This window comes from Telopea speciosissima, chromosome 3 (genome assembly GCF_018873765.1).
Source record: "Telopea speciosissima isolate NSW1024214 ecotype Mountain lineage chromosome 3, Tspe_v1, whole genome shotgun sequence".
NCBI classification, from domain to species: domain Eukaryota; kingdom Viridiplantae; phylum Streptophyta; class Magnoliopsida; order Proteales; family Proteaceae; genus Telopea; species Telopea speciosissima.
Window position 1 is genome coordinate 51,115,519 of NC_057918.1, and position 19,774 is coordinate 51,135,292.

The 19,774-nt window shown below is 38.7% G+C and overlaps 1 protein-coding gene across 3 annotated transcripts in view; it reads right to left on the minus strand.

Annotated features, from left to right (window-relative positions):
• Positions 1-19,774, minus strand: part of LOC122654666 (proteasome subunit beta type-3-A) — an 86,849-nt gene that overhangs the window by 56,786 nt on the left and 10,289 nt on the right. Inside the window, exons 1-5 of one of the 3 annotated variants that reach the window (XM_043848871.1) lie at positions 12,837-12,841; positions 10,994-10,999; positions 4,497-4,503; positions 4,167-4,348; positions 3,941-4,048 (exon numbers count right to left, since the gene is read on the minus strand). In XM_043848871.1, coding sequence (XP_043704806.1) covers positions 3,941-4,048; positions 4,167-4,348; positions 4,497-4,502 — 296 coding nt within the window. In that variant the 5' untranslated portion in view covers position 4,503; positions 10,994-10,999; positions 12,837-12,841. Of the gene's footprint in view, positions 1-3,940; positions 4,049-4,166; positions 4,349-4,496; positions 4,616-10,993; positions 11,000-12,836; positions 12,843-19,774 lie in introns of those variants that run through there. The other 2 variants (XM_043848870.1, XM_043848869.1) reach the window with 2 other exon arrangements.

Genomic DNA, 19,774 nt, shown 5'->3' on the forward strand with positions numbered 1-19,774 from the left:
AAGACCTTGGGTCACCAATGAATTTCCAGCATGGTGGTCGGCCTATCATTTGCAGATCCAAACATTCCAGGCCGGCCTTCCTATCATCATGCCGGCTTCATCCTCTGGACCGATTGATTCAGATCCTGTGATGTTAGCCATGGTGCCATGGCAGCCCGAGAGAATATCTTCAGAAAATGTTGAAGGTGAGAAACTAGTTCGGTATTGATTTTTTTTTTTTTTTATCTAACCACGAGCTAACCGTGCCTTAATTGTTCAAATCGCAGGGTCTGCCCCTAGTTCTCCTCCAATGAAAAGGGTTAAAATTGACCCTACTTCAGCGCGAGAGAATCTTCAAGAAGTAAAGAGTTCTAGATTGACACGCTCTTCCAAAAGATTAACCCTGGGCCAACGAATGACACTTAGCGAACGGGGTACGACATCATCTTCGAGTATCCCCCATGATGTCCTGTTTTGCTTGGAGACTGCTACGCGAGAAAACGAGCCAGGTAACGTTTGGCTCACATACCTCACGCATGTGGTATATTCTACATTTTTAATCACCTAGTCCTTTTGTAACAGCCCTATCAGGATCTCAAAACCCCAGCAACTTGGGTCTTTCTTGTGTGTACGATGAACCAACGGCTAGTGTGCCAAGGACAGTACAGCCACCAAGGGCACATGAAAGCCCCTTACCTCAAAGTGGGGACTTGTCGCCAGGAAGCCCATTTTCCAGCAATAATTCCTTTGACAATGAAGAAGAAATCGGTCAGCCTTCCTCTCCAAAGGTGAGTATTCTGATTTGTCGTTGTTTATTCTATGATTAATTATTGGTCTCTGGGTTATACGCTCACATCCTCCTCCTTCCAGCCGGCTCCTACCCTGAATGAGATGGTAGTCGTCCTTAATGACCTGACAACCAAGGTTCCCATGCCTAAATTTCCTCTTCCTTTCCTTTTATCAAGCTCTCCTGACATGGAAAAAGCTCTGGAATTCAGTACTTGATCGAGGGCATGTCGGCTCAAGAACTTTTAAAACAAGGAAAATTGACCGACCTAAAAGCAGCTCTTGGAGTAATTGAGGTCTCTTCTGATGTGTCTTCTCACTTTAAAGACCGTCTTGTGAAATTGAAGGACGTCATGCAATCAATGACCGATAAACTTCCTACCACTCTCGAGATCCTTGAACAAGCTTCCGAAGCAATTGACCGAGAAAAGCAGCTCTCTGAGAAGCTAAAGAAATTTCGCTCAGTTATTGATGAATGTCGCGAAACCAAAGCCTCATACGATGAACAACTAGCCGTGCTAGACGAAGAAATAAGAAATCTAACAGAGAAAAAAAGGATCATAGAGATAGCGAAGACAATCAAGTCCCTGGTGCTTTTGAAGGCTTACGATGAAGCCTACCAGAATGGAGTCATCTTGTATGAAATGTTTCACTCCTCTCCTGAGTGGGCAAACAAAATCAAACGGGCCAAAGTGGAGCTGGCCAAAATTGAAAGTGTTATGGGAAGAGTGTGGTTATCCCTCCACCACGAGTGAACATTATATGGTGCTTATTTTAGATTTTTTGTATCAAGTACTTATCACGATCCTAACTTTAACCGTTTTTCCTTGCTACATTCGGTCATTTAACCGTCACATGACTCAGATTCTTAATGATAATAGTTGTATTTAAAATGAAAACGGCCCTTCATTAACTCCTATGCTAAACTGTAGGCCATCCCACATTAATATTTATCTAAAAAGAAAAACATACATTGCCCCTCGGCCAACACAAACTCTTAACCTATTGCCATCATTTGGCAAAAAGGTGAATAATTGGTACAGCAAAAACCTTCATCCCGGTGGCCAAGCCATGTCTGACCCATCGGTGTTTTCTGAACTTCGACTACATGAAACATCCTCTGCTTTATCATGAATGCTCTCCAAACATCGTCCTTTGCCTTGGTTGGGCTCCAAATCGTCCTTTCGCATTAACCCTTTGAAGGGATTTGGCTAATGGATTTTCGACACATCGGCCATAATCAGGTTAATAGGGAGATTCTTCTCTACCAAATCTTCTTTGTCGTTATTTAATGGGGGTGCCAGGGTGGCCCTCTCTAAGGCAATAGCATTAACTTCATGCCCCTCGCTCAAAATTTGGACTTCAACCTGACTACCTTTGACATAGCCTTCCTTGATGAATGTTGTTTTAACTCGCGCATCATCGAGCATGACAAAGTTATCTACGGGCTTTCTCTCATCGCTTGCAACAATTCCTTTCCCTTTGTCACGAATCTGAGGTCGACTCCTCTACATATTCTTCACCGTAGTAGTAACTCCTATACTTTGTTCAACATCCACATGGTCTAGTGACCGAGACGGTCCTATACTCAAATTTGGGAGGTTTGCACAACAAGCCCGATTAGCTGACCCTGATGTAATTTCCTCTCCCTTTTTGCCAGCAGCCTAACTGGGAGAGAAAGTAGCATACAGAACAATGCCTGATGTCTCATGATCATCTGCTCCAGACACAAATACCGAGCCTCGTTTGAGGCTGCTAATGTTGTCATTAACTGCTACATGTTGTGCATCATGAGTTGTAACAACTCATGCATCATAGTAGCCACCTGTATTGGATGAATTTCGCCATAGACATTAGGCTGAGTTTCAAATTGTGACTCTGCATCTGAATCATGTGATAGGGCTCGTCTTGCCCCCTTCTTGCTTGTTCTCTGGGTGCCTTTCTTTGCCATGATATCTTTGTTATAGAGTGTCCCACCAGACGTGCCAAAAATTGTTTGGCTCTTTTTCCAATCGCTCAAACAATCGGTCCACCGTCAGATCGGTCAACCGTAACGAACTGTGTGTGATAGAGAGCGTGGGCGTGCCAGAGTCTGCAAGACTCAAAGTCCAAAAAAATTACACTTCTGACTTCTACCAGGAGATGTGGATTCTCCTCTTGCCTCGATTGCTCCAAGGACTTTAAATTATAAAGGCCAAATCACAATGCACGAAGAAAAGAAAAATCACAAGGCCAAATGATAAGAGTTGAAAGAAGAAAACCAAGAATTTCTATTGATCTCAATGCTGGTACATACAAAGGACATACCACTGAAGGAGAAATAAAAAGAAAAACTTGACAAGCAGAATGATCGCAATGGTCAAAGAGAAGATTACACTAAGGAAAATAAAAATGCAGTAAAAAAAAGTAAAGAAAAGTAAAATAATAGGTTTTTGATTGATCGAGAGATCTCTCTCACTTCTTAGATTCTGACTTTTATACTTGTGAGGATGGTGTCATCATTGAGAATTCTTTAACTGCACCCTCTTTGGCAGTTGCAAAACTACTTGATCCTACATATCCCTCGATTAGTTCCCACTCCAATAGTAGTGTTAGTATTGGGTACTTCACAGTTACAACTGTTCTGGTCCCACTAACTCTCCTCATGGGGAATCTGTCTTGCTGACCGATCTTTTTGCAAGTTGAACTCGATTGGTCTACCATTACCGGTCAATCGGTAATTTTAGGGTGTAAACAATATCTTAACAAGGGGATGCTGAAGCAAAAATAATAAATCCAAAAGGCATACAAAGTCATGAAACTGCATAAAGTTATGTGCCCATGATACATAGCAGCTCTAAATGCTTCTGTTCTAGGTATATAGCAGGCGAATTTGATAAAGAGTTGATCACACATGTATATAGAAGCTGAAGTCAAAGCCTCCAATCGGGTAAAAAGCTTGTCGGACAGCCCAGAGTAGTCCATCCTATAAGGATGTTACCTAAATAGCTAGATGAATTGTCCTGAACGAGACTGAAGTTCTGAGTTTCGAGTTTGTACTACAAATCATTTACAAACAGCAGATATAAACAACAGTGTAGATTTTAGTAATTCAAACTTAGGCCATTAAAACACTTCAAAAGAAAACACTATAGTTATTGACTTATTGTTAGAACTTAGAACCACTTGAACCAACCTTTTCTCGTATAGAATAGCAGAAACAAGATTGGAAAAAGTCTCTGGCTTCATATCCCTCTCTTCTCGAAGCTGATACAGTTTGTGACGGAAGACGAGTCGCTGGTAACTTTGCAATAGAGCAAAAATTATAACCAAAACAATTAGAAATTTTCTCTTTTAAGGGTCAAACGAAAATTGGAGAAATAAACTAGGAACCCAAAGCGAAGCGAAGAAATGGTTCTTACAGAGTTTGTGCATCTGTGGCTAGCCCAGCAAGGCCGATGTAAAGTTTGTCATGAATCTTGGAAATCCTCTGGAAATCGGTGGCAATGGTCTGAAGCTGCACACCAAGACGCCGATCACCGGCAATGGCAAAGCAGTTCTTGCCCACCATTGCAACAAGGGCACTCCCATTATACTCAAAAATCTGCCAAAACAAGAGGGCAAAAAAAAAAAAAAAAAGTTAACAAGAAGTATGAATTGACTTGCCGTAGCGATCTCCGAGAAGAATGTAGATCTTCATGGATAAATTAGGGTTTTAAACGAAGAAGATGTCAGTAGAAGGAGAAACTTACCGACATTGGACGAAGTTAAGTACGAAACGCAGAGAACAATCAGCGAAGGAGGAGCAGATGAAACCAAGGACGCAAAAAAATGTTGGATCGTTTTACTCTGCAATGCTTTACGCTTCTCCGCTTGGAAAAGAATAAACTGTCTTGGGCGCAAAAGCTCGTCTGTCTGGTCGGATCGGCCGGCTCATTGTTGATTTGTATGACTCGCGGTCAAACCGGAAGAACACAGATTAGCAACTTTCTGGCTTCTTGCTGGTTTGTTTTGACATCCAATTCAACTTCACGTGTCAAATGCAGCTCACATGGAATATAGAGCTAAAAACTGAAATTTGACACGTGGCTAATCGAGGCCATGTCCCAGCCGAGTCTAGTCAAAAACATTAAATCTGGTCAAGAGTCATGAAAATTCGCCCAATTTTAAGAAATGACCAAACCAGATCTGAGTCGGTCTAAGTTTTCATTGGGTCAATCTCTCTTTTATTTATTGGGTTATATATTATTTCTAGAACATTAGTTTGTAACCTTAGAATTTTTGTTTGTTATCTTCAATATCAGCTCTTTTTTCTTCTCAAAGTCTCTCCTCACTCAAAGAAAGAGAAAATTCAACTATGTCAGGGAAGTGCTCAGGCTATCAAGCTTCAGTGGGAATGGGAACCTCAGTACATGGCATTTACCAGACCAGCCAGTTGACCTTCATTGTTTGAAGTAGACTGTTCTAGACAAGAAATTGGTAGCAGTTTTGATCATCGGCTTTTGTTTGACGTAATTGGTGATACCTTAATAGATATCTATGAAAGATCATTCATGTACTGGCCAAGACCCTTGTCCATCAACTTGAACATCAGCCCAGTGCCCGTGGGGTGCCATGTTCTTGAGGAGGTATGGGCCAGTATTAGCTGGTTTCTAAGTTATCAACCTGAGATTGGTCAATTATTGGATTACATTGCGGCTTGTGATCTTGCTAAGGCTGATGGGTGGATGAACCTCCAGTTTGAAAGTGAGTGTGTTGGACTTGAACTTGAGGAGTGGATATGGGATGATCTTCTGGATGAAGTTATGCTTGAGCTTGAGGTGACTTGAAGTACTCTATCTAAGGGTGCTTTCTTCTTTGTTTTCACTCATACATGAAGTTTTGTCTTCTTATTTATTGTCTAATAGGGTTTCTTCAGTTAAAACCTTGTATAGATATAGCAAAAAATAGAGAAAAAAAAAAAAGAAAGAAAGAAAATTCTTGTCAAAATTCAAATACTTTGTACAGTTAATAAACTGTTCTAATTTTTGGATTATTCACTTGAATGCCGTAGACACCCAACCAATTTTTTCCTATTATTTTCAAAAAAGAAAAAGAAAAATATTGCCCAAACTTAATTTTAACTTGATCAGATCATATTCACCCATATCATCTCTTTTAACGATAGAGAGAGAGGGAGTGGGGGTGGAGGAATCACCTTTAAGATTCAATCAAACCCAAACTTGAAGGTGCAAAGATCCTTTTCATTGACTAGAGAGGTCCAGTTATAGAAAACAAAGAGGAGAAACTCTCCTTGTTTCTTCTTCTTTTTTTTTTTATGAGAAAAGGACAAAGATTGAATTAATAAGATGGCAAATTAGTACAGCTACCCAAGGTACATTACTAGCCAAAATTTGGTGAGGTAAGGATTTAAACCAATTTAAAAGAGCAGTATCCGTCAGATGTTTGAACAAAATGCCTTCCGAACGATCCAAAATTTGCAAAAAATAGTCCAAAACTTCAAAAGGCCAAGGAGAATGGGATGGAGTTGGAAGAAGTCTAGGTAGCGCCTTGTTAGAGCACCAAACTTCTTTTAGCTTCAAACCTCACGATTTAGCCGAATCAAAACCGTTGAGAATGACCAACAATTCTAGTTCCAGTTCATGGTTGCTTTTAATCCATCCTGCATTTAACAACATGAATTTACCATCTAACAAAATGCCAAAAGTCCATCTGGAATAGCCTATGTCCATGGAATCAATCCTTGTGCATAACAAAACAGGAAAATCCAAAGTAGGTAAATGAAACCTAGGAATAACATGCATATCCTAATTAGTAGAGGATACAGTATTGTCCTTCACAGAGGGGGGGCAATATTAAGGTCTTTCATCCAAAGTTCAATCCTCTTTAACACATTAAGAGGATGAGGTTTAACAGAATAGAACACATAATTGTTTCTGGAAATCCAAATGAAATAGCAACTTATAACAAAATTGAGAAAAACCAGACAAGGGAGGCCTTGTTTCTTCTCTTGGACCTCTCCAGTGCTAACATGTAATTACAAAATGGTATAGTTGGAAATTAGAATTTGAGTACATCGGAGGGAGAGAGATTGATGCTCCAAGACATGTTTCAATCGTGGACATAACCTCATCTTCAAGACACTTCGCGGATGATGGAGGCATTCAATCACAAATGATGAATCAGGTTCCATGATCCCATCATTAATAGCATGGCTGGACACAAGGGAGCAATAAAATCTTTTTTAAGGGGGAAAGAGAGGGGATGACATGGCTGGGCACCAATACTTTCACATGTGTACTTGAAAATTGCGCAATACAACCCCTCTTGAGAATAACATAATGATAAATCAATTTTAAATTATTTTGGATTTTATTTTTACCTTTAACTTATAGAGATTTTGAGAATAAGAAAAGGAACAATCAAAATAAGGTAAGCCAAACGCTTTATTGGTTTGGTTTCGATCTGGTTTAGTATATGCAAAAAAACTGATTGAAACTATACCAAATCGACCGTTTGAAAACCCTAGTAAGTAGTAACCAAAACCTAGGAGACTAATGCACCAATCAACCATACACTATTCCCTTGAGATGAAGTCTAGTTTGATTAGTGCAAGGTGTTCGACCCACCATTTGAGTCCAATCCTGGCGCCATTGATGTGGAATTCCGATTTGGGTCTCCTTTCAACTTGCCATCTATTGATTTTACTGATCTCACGCCTAGAGGAATGTTTGGTTGGAGCCATTGTCCTATAAGCAGGAGAATTCAATTTGGTACATGTGAAGATAGCTTTGAGTAGTTGTTTGCGAACAAAGCTCAAATTGGGAATTTCAAGTTCATCACGAGTCCCAGCCAACCTCGAGTTGGATCCCATGTTTAGCTACTCCACCCATCGAATCGAGCAAACAAAGACAACAAGCACAACCATCCACATTGAAGATGTTGAGGAGGATTGACCCTCAAACGATCGCCAAATCTACATTAACCAATACTGTCTCCGTCATCGATGATTGGATCACTGACATCCAACGATATGTGAAGCCCTCACAAATCTCCATCTCTGTTGTATTGAAACTGGTCTGCAATCCCATTCTTTTTTGCTGAAATTGGCCTGGAACCGTCTATTTTGCGCAAACGGATTCAGAGGTAACTTCATTCATCTTCTTCTTCTTCTTCTCCCATGCTTCTCTATATGTTCATTCTCAAAAAACCAGGTGAAACATGGGAAGAAGTCGTAATTCGTACTGTTTGTCTGAAACTGGTTTCACCCATTTCAAATAGGAGAAGAAGCCCTAATTTGGACAATATAGCCGAAATTGTTTTCACACATTTTATGATGTTGGTTTGATGAGTCAAAATTTCTCCTTTTCCTCCCTAATCTGCGAAGCACTTATTGTCAAAAGATGTAAGTTTCTTCCTGGCTTTTGTAATGTTTTGGTAATTTCAATGATATTGGAGCTCTGTACAAGGCGGCTTCTAGGCCACGGTCTGCTACAATTTCTGGGGCACTTAGAGGTTAGGTTGGAACTAGATTTCCGCTTCTGCTTCTGCTGCTACTTCTTTGAACTACTGGGCTTTACTTCGTTGATTCTTAAGATGTGTGACAACCCAACCTTTTTCCTCAAAGACTTGACCAAACGAATTGGGTCCATTCCTTCCCCAATCAACACCACCTCGTCTTTCTCCTTCCCTTCCATCCTCACCTCGTCCAGGTTTTTTTTTTTTAATGAAGTCAATATTAGTTTTCGGATTCTTTTTTATCTTTATTGTTATTTGATTCATTTCAGATTGGATTATTGTGGGAAAATCGGGGTTTTATGGGCTTAGGTTCATAAGTTCATTCTTGATGAATTTGATAGGATTGGTATAGTACTTGTACAATTATCTGTAAATCAATCCGTGGACTTGCTTTTTTTACTCTTCCTATTTGAAGGCAATTTTGAATCACTGATATATAAAGATTCTCACCTAAGGGTATTTAATTCAATTTCTTCTTGTATTCAATTTGAAGAGAAATTTGATGTCTGATTTGTTTATCTTTTATATCTTACCATTGTTGTAAAAATTATTCAGTACGGTTGTAAAGAATGGTACTTTTTCTTGGGTTTTATTGGGCTCTGCTTATTCAGCGGCTTTTGTTCGACGTAATTGGTGATACCTTAATAGATATCTATGAGAGATCATTCATGTACTGGCCAAGACCCTTGGCCATAAACTTGAACATCCACCCAATGCCCGTGGGGTGCCATGTTCTTGAGGAGGTATGGGCTAGTATTAGCTGGTTTCTAAGTTATCAACCCGAGATTGGTCAATCATTGGATTACATTGCGGCTCGTGATCTTGCTAAGGCTGATGGGTGGATGAACCTCTAGTTTGAAAGTGAGTGTGTTGGACTTGAACTTAAGGAGTGGATATGGGATGATCTTCTGGATGAAGTTATGCTTGAGCTTGAGGTGACCTGAAGTACTCTATCTGAAGGTGCTTTCTTCTTTGTTTTCACTCATACATGAAGTTTTGTCTTCTTATTTATTGTCTAACTAATAGGGTTTCTTTAGTTAAAACATTGTATAAATATAGCTGAAGATAGAAAAAGAAAGAAAATTCTAGTCAAAATTCAAATACTTTGTACAGTTAATAAACTGTTCTAATTTTTGGATTATTCACTAAAATGCCGCAGACATCCAACCAATTTTTTTCTATTATTTTCAAAAAAGAAAAAGAAAAATATTGCCCAAACTTAATTCCAACATGATCAGATCATATTCACCCATATCATCTCTTTTAACGAGAGAGAGAGAGAGAGAGAGAGAGAGGGTGGGGGTGAAGGAATCACCTTTAAGATTCAATCAAACCCACACTTAAAGGTGCAAAGATCCTTTTCATCGACTAGAGAGGTCCAGTTATAGAAAACAAAGAGGAGATGAGAGGGTGTGGGTCCCACAGCGGGACTGAGCCTCCTCTCCTCGTTTCTTCTCTTCTTTTTTTTTTTTGATGAAAAAGGGAAAAAGATTGAATTAATAAGATGGTAAATTAGTACAGTTGTCATCTACCCAAGTTACATTATTAGCCAAAGTTTGGTGAGATAAGGATTTAAACCAATTTAAAAGAGCAGTATCCATCAGATGTTTGAACAAAATGCCTTCTGAACGATCCAAAATCTGTAGAAAATAGTCCAAAACTTCAAAAGGCCAACGAGAACAGGATGGAGTTGGAAGAAGTCCAGGTAACGCCTTGTTAGAGCACCAAACCTCTTTCAACTTCAAACCTCTCGATTTAGCCAAATCAAAACCGTTGAGAATGGCCAACAATTCTGGTTCCAATTCATGGTTGCTTTTAATCCATCCTGCATTTAACAACATGAATTTACCATCTAACAAAATGCCAAAAGTCCATCCGGAACAGCCTATGTCTGTGGAATCAATCCATGTGCATAACAAAACAGGAAAATCCAAAGTAGGTAAATGAAAGCTAGGAATAACATGCATATCCTAATTAGTAGAGGATACAGTATTGGCCTTCACAGAGGGGGGGGGCAATATTAAGGTCTTTCATCCAAAGTTCAATCCTCTTTAACACATTGAGAGGATGAGGTTTAACAGAACAGAACACATAATTGTTTCTGGAAATCCAAATGAAATAACAAGTTATAATAAAAATAGAGAAAAATCAGACAAGGGAGGCCTTGTTTCTTCTCTTGGACCTCTGTAGTACTAACATGTAATTACAAAAATGGTATAGTTGGAAATTGGAATTGATGTACATTGGAGGGAGAGAGATTGATGCTCCAAGACATGTTACATGGAGCGATCTTGCTCATTCAATCGTGGACAACTCATCTTCAAGACACTTCGCGGATGATGGAGGCATTCAATCACAAATGATGAATCAGGTTCCACTATCCCATCATTAATAGCATGGCTGGACACAAGAGAGCAATAAAATCTTTTTCAAGGGGGAAAGAGAGAGGATGACATGGCTGGGCACCAGTAATTTCACGTGTACTTGAAAATTGCGCAATACAACCCCTCTTGAGAATAACATAATGATAAATCAATTTTAAATTATTTTGAATTTTTTTTTTACCTTTAACTTATAGAGATTTTGAGAATAAGAAAATGAACAATCAAAATAAGATAAGCCAAACGCTTTATTGGTCTAGTTTCGATCTAGTTTAGTATATGCAAAAAAACTAATTGAAACTATACCAAACTGACCGTTTGACAACCCTAGTAAGTAGTAACCAAAACCTAGGAGACTAATTCACCAATCAACCATACACTGTTCCCTTGAGATGAATTCCAGTTTGATTAGTGCAAGGTGTTCGACCCACCATTTGAGTCCAATCCTGGTGCCATTGATGTGGAATTCTGATTTGGGTCTCCATTCAACTTGCCATCTATTGATTTTACTGATCTCATGCCTAAAGGAATGTTTGGTTGGAGCCATTGTCCTATAAGCAGGAGAATTCAATTTGGTACATGTGAAGATAGCTTTGAGTAGTTGTCTGCGAACAAAGCTCAAATTGGGAATTTCAAGTTCATCACGAGTCCCAGCCAACCTCGAGTTGGATCCCATGTTTAGCTACTCCACCCATCGAATCGAGCAAACAAAGACAACAAGCACAACCATCCACATCGAAGATGTTGAGGAGGATTGACCCTCTAACGATCGCCAAATCTACATTAACCAATACTGTCTCCGTCATCGATGACTGGATCGTTGACATCCAATGATATGTGAAGCCCTCACAAATCTTCATCTCTGTTGTATTGAAACCAATACGCATGCAGATACTCAGCTCTCCAAGCTCTACACGCCTGTGTCCTCTGTTTTGACTTTTACCGGCTAAAAAAATCGGCAGTAAGCCGTGTCCGTACGTATTTTTCCAAAACTGGAAAAAACCCTAAAAAACTTTATTCGAACCGATAAAATTTCGATTCCCTTAGCATGATCTATTATTTTGAATCCATATAGGTTCAAGAACAGATCTAAGGAGTCTCTAATACCACATGTTAGATTAAATCGATCCGAATTGGGACAAAATCCCAAAAGCTAGGATCTCTATAGGGCGTTCAAGAACACAACGAAATAAATAATAGAAAACAGAGATGGAACCACCAACCTTGATTCGCATCCATTATGACGATGATCGCAGCGAAAAATAAAGACCAAAGATCTAGGTGCTTCCCCTTTATTCCTAAAGTAACTGGCTTGATGAGAATACCGAATGCACAGGGATGATAAACATTGAATATCTCCCTCTCTTTCTAGAATGCACTCCTCAATAGCAATTGAGAATAATAAGTTGTGATGGGTAGAGGGGGGACCTAGCTCTCTTTATATAGTAATTTCTATAGGGTCTGACTCATCACAGTCCCAATAGGAATCTATCTGCCCACACTAAAGTCAGTCCACATAGGATTCCTAATATAACTCAATGACCCCCTTAATTAGACCAATACTATAATTAGCCTGAGTTTTACTTTATTTAATATTGGTCCATAATAGGGAATATGAAATTATATTTCAAATATAATTCTAACAACTTACATTTTTTATTTATTAATCCATCTTATTTTTTATATGTCTATCTAATATGCAAAGTGATAGTGATAAACTATTATGCTGCCATCCAGGATGATTTTTTTACCAAGAATTGCTACGCCCTTAGAAGATTGTGTCTAACTGATTTGTCAAGATCAATTGGAGGCTCTCTCTGTTGCTTGATTTTTCTGCCTCTCCAACTTGAATCCTCCCTTTACAATTTGAGATTTGTACCAGCTCATGTAATTTCTAATTAGTTGATTTTGGTTGTATTGACAATTTTCATAAGTATTTTAGGCAAATGGGTAATTGGAAATTCACTTATGTAATTATTTTTTTCAAACAGTATGACGGTAATGGCACCTCTGTAGTTTAGGTAGTTAAAAAGATGTTTTCACTGCTATTCTGATCTTATTTGGCTTAATTTGGTGGTTAATGGCATTTATGTAAATATTAGCAATAGTTATATCAGACTATTTTGGAACAGGATTACAAAACGCCATTGATTTTCTTTTTCTGTTCTGGAACGCATTATGGAACAGGTTTACCAAATACTCACTTGGAGGCAAAGAACCCACTTTCAGACAAAATAAGAAAAGATGATCTTGCAAAAGAACAGCATTCTCAGGACAAGAATGTTGCCAAACGCAGCCTTAGGGCGAGTTTGGTAATGTTCAGAATGTTGTTCAGAACAATTCTTTTGTTCTAAAAGAACAAAAAAACATCAAAATGCGTTTGGTTGTGCGGTGCGTTTTTTCGTTCTTTTAGAACGAACCGGAGGTTATTAGCACCAAAAGAACGTTCTTTACAGACCGTCTTGCAAAGAACAAGAACAAATCGAGAAACAAAAACCCATGATTTTACTAGGCAAAACCCGTGAAGAGTTGAAAGCCTACAATAGTTCTCCTGGCCGTGGAAGTTCAGAGACGAAGAAAGCATCTCGCTCTGCAACCCTAAGGTGAGATCTCTCTCTCTCTCTCTCTCTCTCTCTCTCTCTCTCTCTCTCGCTCTCTCTCCCTCTTTATCTCTCGCACTCTCTGCATCTATCTCTCGTTCTTTCCCTCTCTCTGTCTCTCTCTCTGCCTCTCATACTCTTCCTCACTGTCTCTGTGTCGTTCTCTCGCTCTTTCCCTCTCTCTGTCTCTCTCTCTCCCTCTCATACTCTCTCTCTCTCTCTCTCACTGTCTTTGTGTCGATCTCTCTAACGATGGCAATTTGTTTCCCATTTTATCTCAGGAATTGGATCAGCGTCCCTTTTAATCAGCACCCCTCAACCGAAAAGGTATGGATTCGGTGTTTATTCTCTGCTGTAGGTATTAATTTTTTGTGCTGTATTTTGTGCCTGGATTCGGTGTTTGTGGGTGAGTTCAAGCTGGGATTGCTAATTGGATTCTGATGCTCCACTCCCCCCCCCCCCTCACTATTTCTCGGTTCTGGGCAAGTATGTTACTTTGCAAGGATTTTTGTGAAATTATTTTGAGGCAGTGAATGTCTAGGTTAATATTATATATCAGATCTAAAACTCAAACGGCACCAGTGGAAGGTGTAATCCTCAATAATATTGAAACAGGGGATGGGTGAAAATTGTTGTGTTTGAATCAAGAATGTTCTAATTTAGCAGAACTTATTTCCTTCTTGCACATGAGATTGATTTGAAACTCTTATGAAATCCCCTTTAAAATTATGAAATCCCCATTTTCCAGATTTGAAACTTTTTATGAAATCCCCTTTGAAATTAAGCTTAAATATATCTACATTTTAAGGATTTTCCAATTCCCAACCTAATACCATACTTTTATTGAATATCATGTGATATTGGGTTGTAGAACCCAATTTTTCTTCCACTCATGAGAGAATGGCTGTAGTAGTGAGAACTGGGCTGGTGAAACGTGAAGAAACAACAATGTAGTAATCTTGTGTAGGCTGATCAGCAGTAACCAAGACAGTAAGACTGGCCCAGATGGATATCAAGGGAAGAGTAGGTATTCTGAAGTTTGTGAGACCCTTCAACCTCTATCAGCTTCAACTTGTATCCCTGAATTCTGAAGTTGATGGATGTTGTAAGACCCAAATTTGAAATCCTGAACCTGTATGTCTTACCTGCCCAATATATAGAATAGTGAGATTAAACAGCTAAAACAACTTGGAATTTCAGCGAGTAGTAGATTTAGTTGCAGAAAAACATGATTTATGATTACCTTGATCAATGTTGAATGTGTATCCATTCCAACCACAGGTCATTGATGAGAAGCCCAGTTTTCTTTCCTTTTGTGGCTTCTATTACTATTTTGTTGATTAAATTAGATATAATCAGAAGGTCTAAGCACTTAGATATGAATAGAATTGTGGATTTATTGCCGTAGTCTATAAACGTACTAATTCCAGTGAATACCCTGAGCTTGTGGACTTCCTTACCTTCTTGACCATCTAATTTAGTAAATATTGCCAGTCTCTGGCATGAACTATTTTCAAGTTGGCAAGGCAGTCTTGAACAGATGTGTTTTTATAAGTAGTGGTTTTCAGCACATCAAGCCAAGAAGCTGGTGGGCCCATGATCGGAAAGGCACTGTGTGAGACCACCAATGTGAATTGCTGGTCTACTTTTCCTTCCATTCTAGCATCTCTCTCTCTCTCTCTCTCTCTCTCTCTTTGGGGGGTGGAGAGGGGGGGGGGGGGGGAGGGTTTCAGGGAAGTGGAAGGAAAAGTTAGGGAAGGTGGTCATCCTAGTTAAGTCATTTTCTTCTTTTTGGTTTCTGCTAACTCCCTCTCTCTCCCCTGCCCTAGTGTGTATGTGTGTGTGTCTATGTGCAAGGTTGAATGATGTAAATTGGAATTTGCAGTCTTAGAGGAGCTTGGTGTCATTCATCCACAAGTTTTGATACTTGGGTTTTTGGGTTTAGCTGGATTGATAAACATTTTTTTTTTTTTTTTTTTGGGCGGGCGGGGGAGGAGGGGGGGGGGGAGGGTTTCTTATTTGCTGTCAATTGATTTCAGGTTGTTATAGTTAGTAGATTGAGTTGCAGAAAAACATGATTTATGATTACCTTATATCAGTATGTAGATAGACAAACAAAATACAAAGGAAAGCAAATTGGGCTGGTGGAGTTGGAGTATAATAATGATGGAAGAAAGAAGAACAAGAAAGGGGTTGCACTCAGTTTTGATGGGTCTTTAGCTCAAATTGGTAGAGCACTTGGAACATGAGTATGTTCCAAGAGGATGGTGGTTCGAGTCCACCAAGGCCCTCTTTATTCAGCTGTTCATAGCATAGTCAATTATGCCACTAATCCACACAAGAACCCAATTTTAATGGCATCTTTGAAATTTGACATATTTTTATACTTACTTTGGTTATGTTAATGAGATATTTTAATTTTATGCTAAGGTTGGTAAGAGAAAAGGATTTTACAAGTCTTTATTTTGGTATAATTGACAAAGAAATGGCATTATTGTAATTAATATCAAATAAGAAAGAACAGGTTTTACCAAACACCATTTTTGTTCTGAACGACGTTCTTGAGACCGTTACCAAACGGTCATTTTCGGTCTCAGAACGCCGTTCCAGACTAGAAACGCAAAAGAATGTTTCTAGTCAAGAATGGGCATTTTTTGTTTAGACCGTTACCAAACATAGCCTTATTTAAGGCTGCGTTTGGTAACGGTCTGAACAAAGAACGCCTGTTCTTGACTAGAAACGTTCTTTTGCGTTTCTTGTCTGGAACGGCGTTCTGAGACAAAAAAGACCATTTGGTAACGGTCTCACGAACGCCGTTCAGAACGAAAATGGTGTTTGGTAAAACCTGTTCTTCTAAATTTGATTTTAATTACAATAATACCATTTCCTTCAAAATTATACCAAGAAATACTTGTAAAATGATTCTCTCTTACCAACCTTAGCATAAAATTAAAATATCTCATTAACATAACCAAAGCAATTATAAAAATATGTAAAATTTCAAAGATGTCTTTAAAACTTGGGTTTTTATGTGGATTAGTGCCATAACTGACTATGCTATGAACATTTGAATAAAAAGGGCCTTGGTGGATTCGAACCACTATCCCCTTGGAACATGCTCATGTTCCAAGTGCTCTACCAATTTGAGCTAAAGACCCATCAAGTAGTATTCAACCAGTGGAGACAAAAGGGTATTCTAGCAGCTAAGACGAACCAGGGGTTCTCAACAAATGAATTGAGATAACAATATGATGGGAAAATGATTCAAGTAAATAATAACCAGCACACCCATTTACTTGTTAACAAATGTAAAGAAAAGTATTGACTTGTCCAGCAAATATTAGGTTAAACAATAGTATAATCCATTCACATACTTCCCCCTTGCATACACCCATTCACAATAGTAGTCGATCTTAATTGGGACTTAACCAAATCAAACATTAATCATTTATACTTTACTTTCTCCCCTCACCCAAACACACATACATATTTAACCCTACCTAATTTTTTAAACAACTAGCTCCATTCATGAATGGGTACAGCCTCACTAGTGTTTGCCTTCCAACCCAAACTAGAAGAAATCCATGTTTCTTGCAGCAATTTAAAGATTGGAATGGAGGTAGGAAAGAAAAATAACAATGTCCAAATTCATGAATGGGTACAACCTCACTAGTGTTTGCTATTACAGAAAATAGGAACTAACTAAAAACAACCAACCAATTCCTACTTAACAGCAAGACACTTCTAGAAGCTCTTAACATGCCTCGTTGGGTGTTCCACTGTAACGAACCTAAATCTAGGAAGGAAAGAAATTAAGTTGCAGAAGGAGAAGGGGAAGGGAAAAATACCACTTCGAGGGTGGTGACCTCCTAGAACAGAAATAAGAGAAGAGATTTTGATTAATTCTTGGATACCTCTACATGACCTTCATTCCTCCATTTATAACAATCATTTATCCTCTAATTACCCAACTGCCCCTAGCAGACTAACCCAATACAAATTACCCATCTACCTCTAAATGATTAACCCAACACAGTAATCCATCTATCTATGTCTATCTATGATCATAACATCCACCCCTGTTTTTGACTTTATGTTTTATGAATTTCTTTGTATAAAAGTTAATATATTCATACCCTCAGATTTATAGTTCCCTACCCCCCAAATCTTGTGTCATAGTCCCCTTTTTTGTGAAAAGAAGCACTAACAAGGACCAAGCTGCAGCAAAGGCATAAAATAACTAAGAGAGCATGCCAACTAGATGGATTTTGAGTTGCAGACAAATTAGGCTATGATTTTAGGGAACTTGCAACAAGGGTTTAGTTTAAGTACTCAAGGAAACATTACAGGTTAAATTTTAAGAATTATTTAGCTTGAGGTAATAAAAAAGGAGCAGAAACACAACAAGAACTGCCTAGTGCCAACAACCCCTAAGGGTTAAATAACAAGGTACTATTTTAAACCAAAATCTAATTAAAGCAATGAATTAGATCATAGATTTATCCAAATTCCAACCAAAAGACATTTAGCCCTTGTTGATTAAATTGAACACTGTGTCGGTTAGAGGGCTGAGATTAAAGGACACAGTTGATGTAACTTCTCTGAAACCTTGTTTGTTGAAGATGCTGAAGGTAGGTGAGAGGTTACAGCTTCACAATTGATACAGCTTCACCAACATATATGTATATATTTTCTATGGGAGAAGGTTCCCTAAAAGGCAGTATGAGAAGGACAAGAACAGGGGCATATAAGAGGATGGATACAAGTGAAGAATTAATAGGCAAAGTAACTCATAGGAGGAGTCATAAGATCAACTCCCCTTGGGGCCTCTCCCCCCCAAGTAAAATATGTATAAGCTCCTTGTTACCAAAAAAACAAAAAAAAAACTCATAAGAGGAGTCATCAAGCGTTTTTCCTATCTAAATAATCAATAAGAACATCAAAATTCAGTGCACAGTAGATAAACAAAACCTCCAGGCTAAAACTGTTACTCCTCAGTAGATGCATAACTTTCAGATGGATTCGGATAGTGCTAAATGGATATGGACACAGATACAGATCGAATATTTTATCCATTTACATGTAAATATAGCTTTTTGGATAGCTATAGCCTATCCGTTTCCATATCCGTTTAGCTTTCGGATAGTGCTAAACGAATATGGACACGAATTCGAAAATAGATTTCGTCTATTCATTTACATCCCTAATCCCAACAACGACCGAGAGAGAGAGAGAGTATAGGCCTTAAATGCTATAAACCGGACAAATCTATTTAAACCGATTGGTTATAGTGAACCATCCAATTCGAGTTATACTATTATACGGTTAAGGGAGGAAGAACATTAATCGATGTTATGCCTGGGCATGTACATGCACCCAAACACAGCCCAACATGAAAAGACCAGCGCTACCCCTGATCCTTTCCACCTTTCCAGGGGCAGCACCGGTCTTTTCGCATTGGGTTGTGTCTGGGCGCCGGATTGCCCTTGAAATATGCTAAATGCAACGCATGAATATACATGAGAGACGATGATTTTTGAAACACTGTCAAATAGACATAAATATGAAATTGGAAGCACTAAGAGCGTAAGAGGCAGAAGCATACTAGAGGTCGAGTGCTTTTGATCCATGTGGACTTTTTAAAAGCGTTGCAATAACAAGGAGCGATAACACAGGCAGCACTGCAGCAGCACCAGAGCTGTAGAGGAGGAAAACGGCCGGCGATTGAGAATGAAGAAAGGCAGCAGAAGCAGGATCAGCAGGTCCATGAGATTCTCACGGACATTTGAGGTTTGAATGATAGCCAATAGAAATACTAATTCCATTCGTAGCCTCTTCCGCTTGTCACTCACAACCAAAACGGATCGTAATCTGCCAAGACCTTTCTAATTAATTTGAGTTTTGATCATTTATGTTACTTTTGTTGAACTGGGTATAAAATAGTGATAACAAACTAGATACTTCTAATCATTCTCTTCTATTTTTTGTCAATCTTAACTGAGTCAGGGAGAAGAAGGAAGGTTTTGATTGAATAACATGGGTGTTTTAAGAGATCCATGTTTGCCCTTTTGTTTTCACAATTACAGACCCTCTCAGAACGTTCAGATTTGGAAGTACTGGGAAGCTTAGGAGCCGACAGACATAGTGCCTTTTGATTGTTTCAGATTTCAACATAGATGGTATATTGCATATGGTCTGTCTAATGACACGCCACATGTTTGGTGAAATGTGTAGTACAATAAATTATTTTTTTCAATCTGTCTTTCTGTTCTTTGTTAAATTCGGTTGCACGATTTACTTTAAAGTTCTAATTTTGTTCTAGTCGACCCATCTTACTTGCTTTCCAAACGCTTCTTCTTTGAATTTTGTGTTGTATACTTGTGTTTCTGTCAACAAATTAGACTATTAACCTTTTGCATTTTGGTCAGTCATGGAATCTGGTTTTCATCTCCTCTATATCAAACTTTCACATCCAAGTTGCACTTATACCATCTGAAAAAGATGAAATTCTTTTTACACCGTCTATAGCAC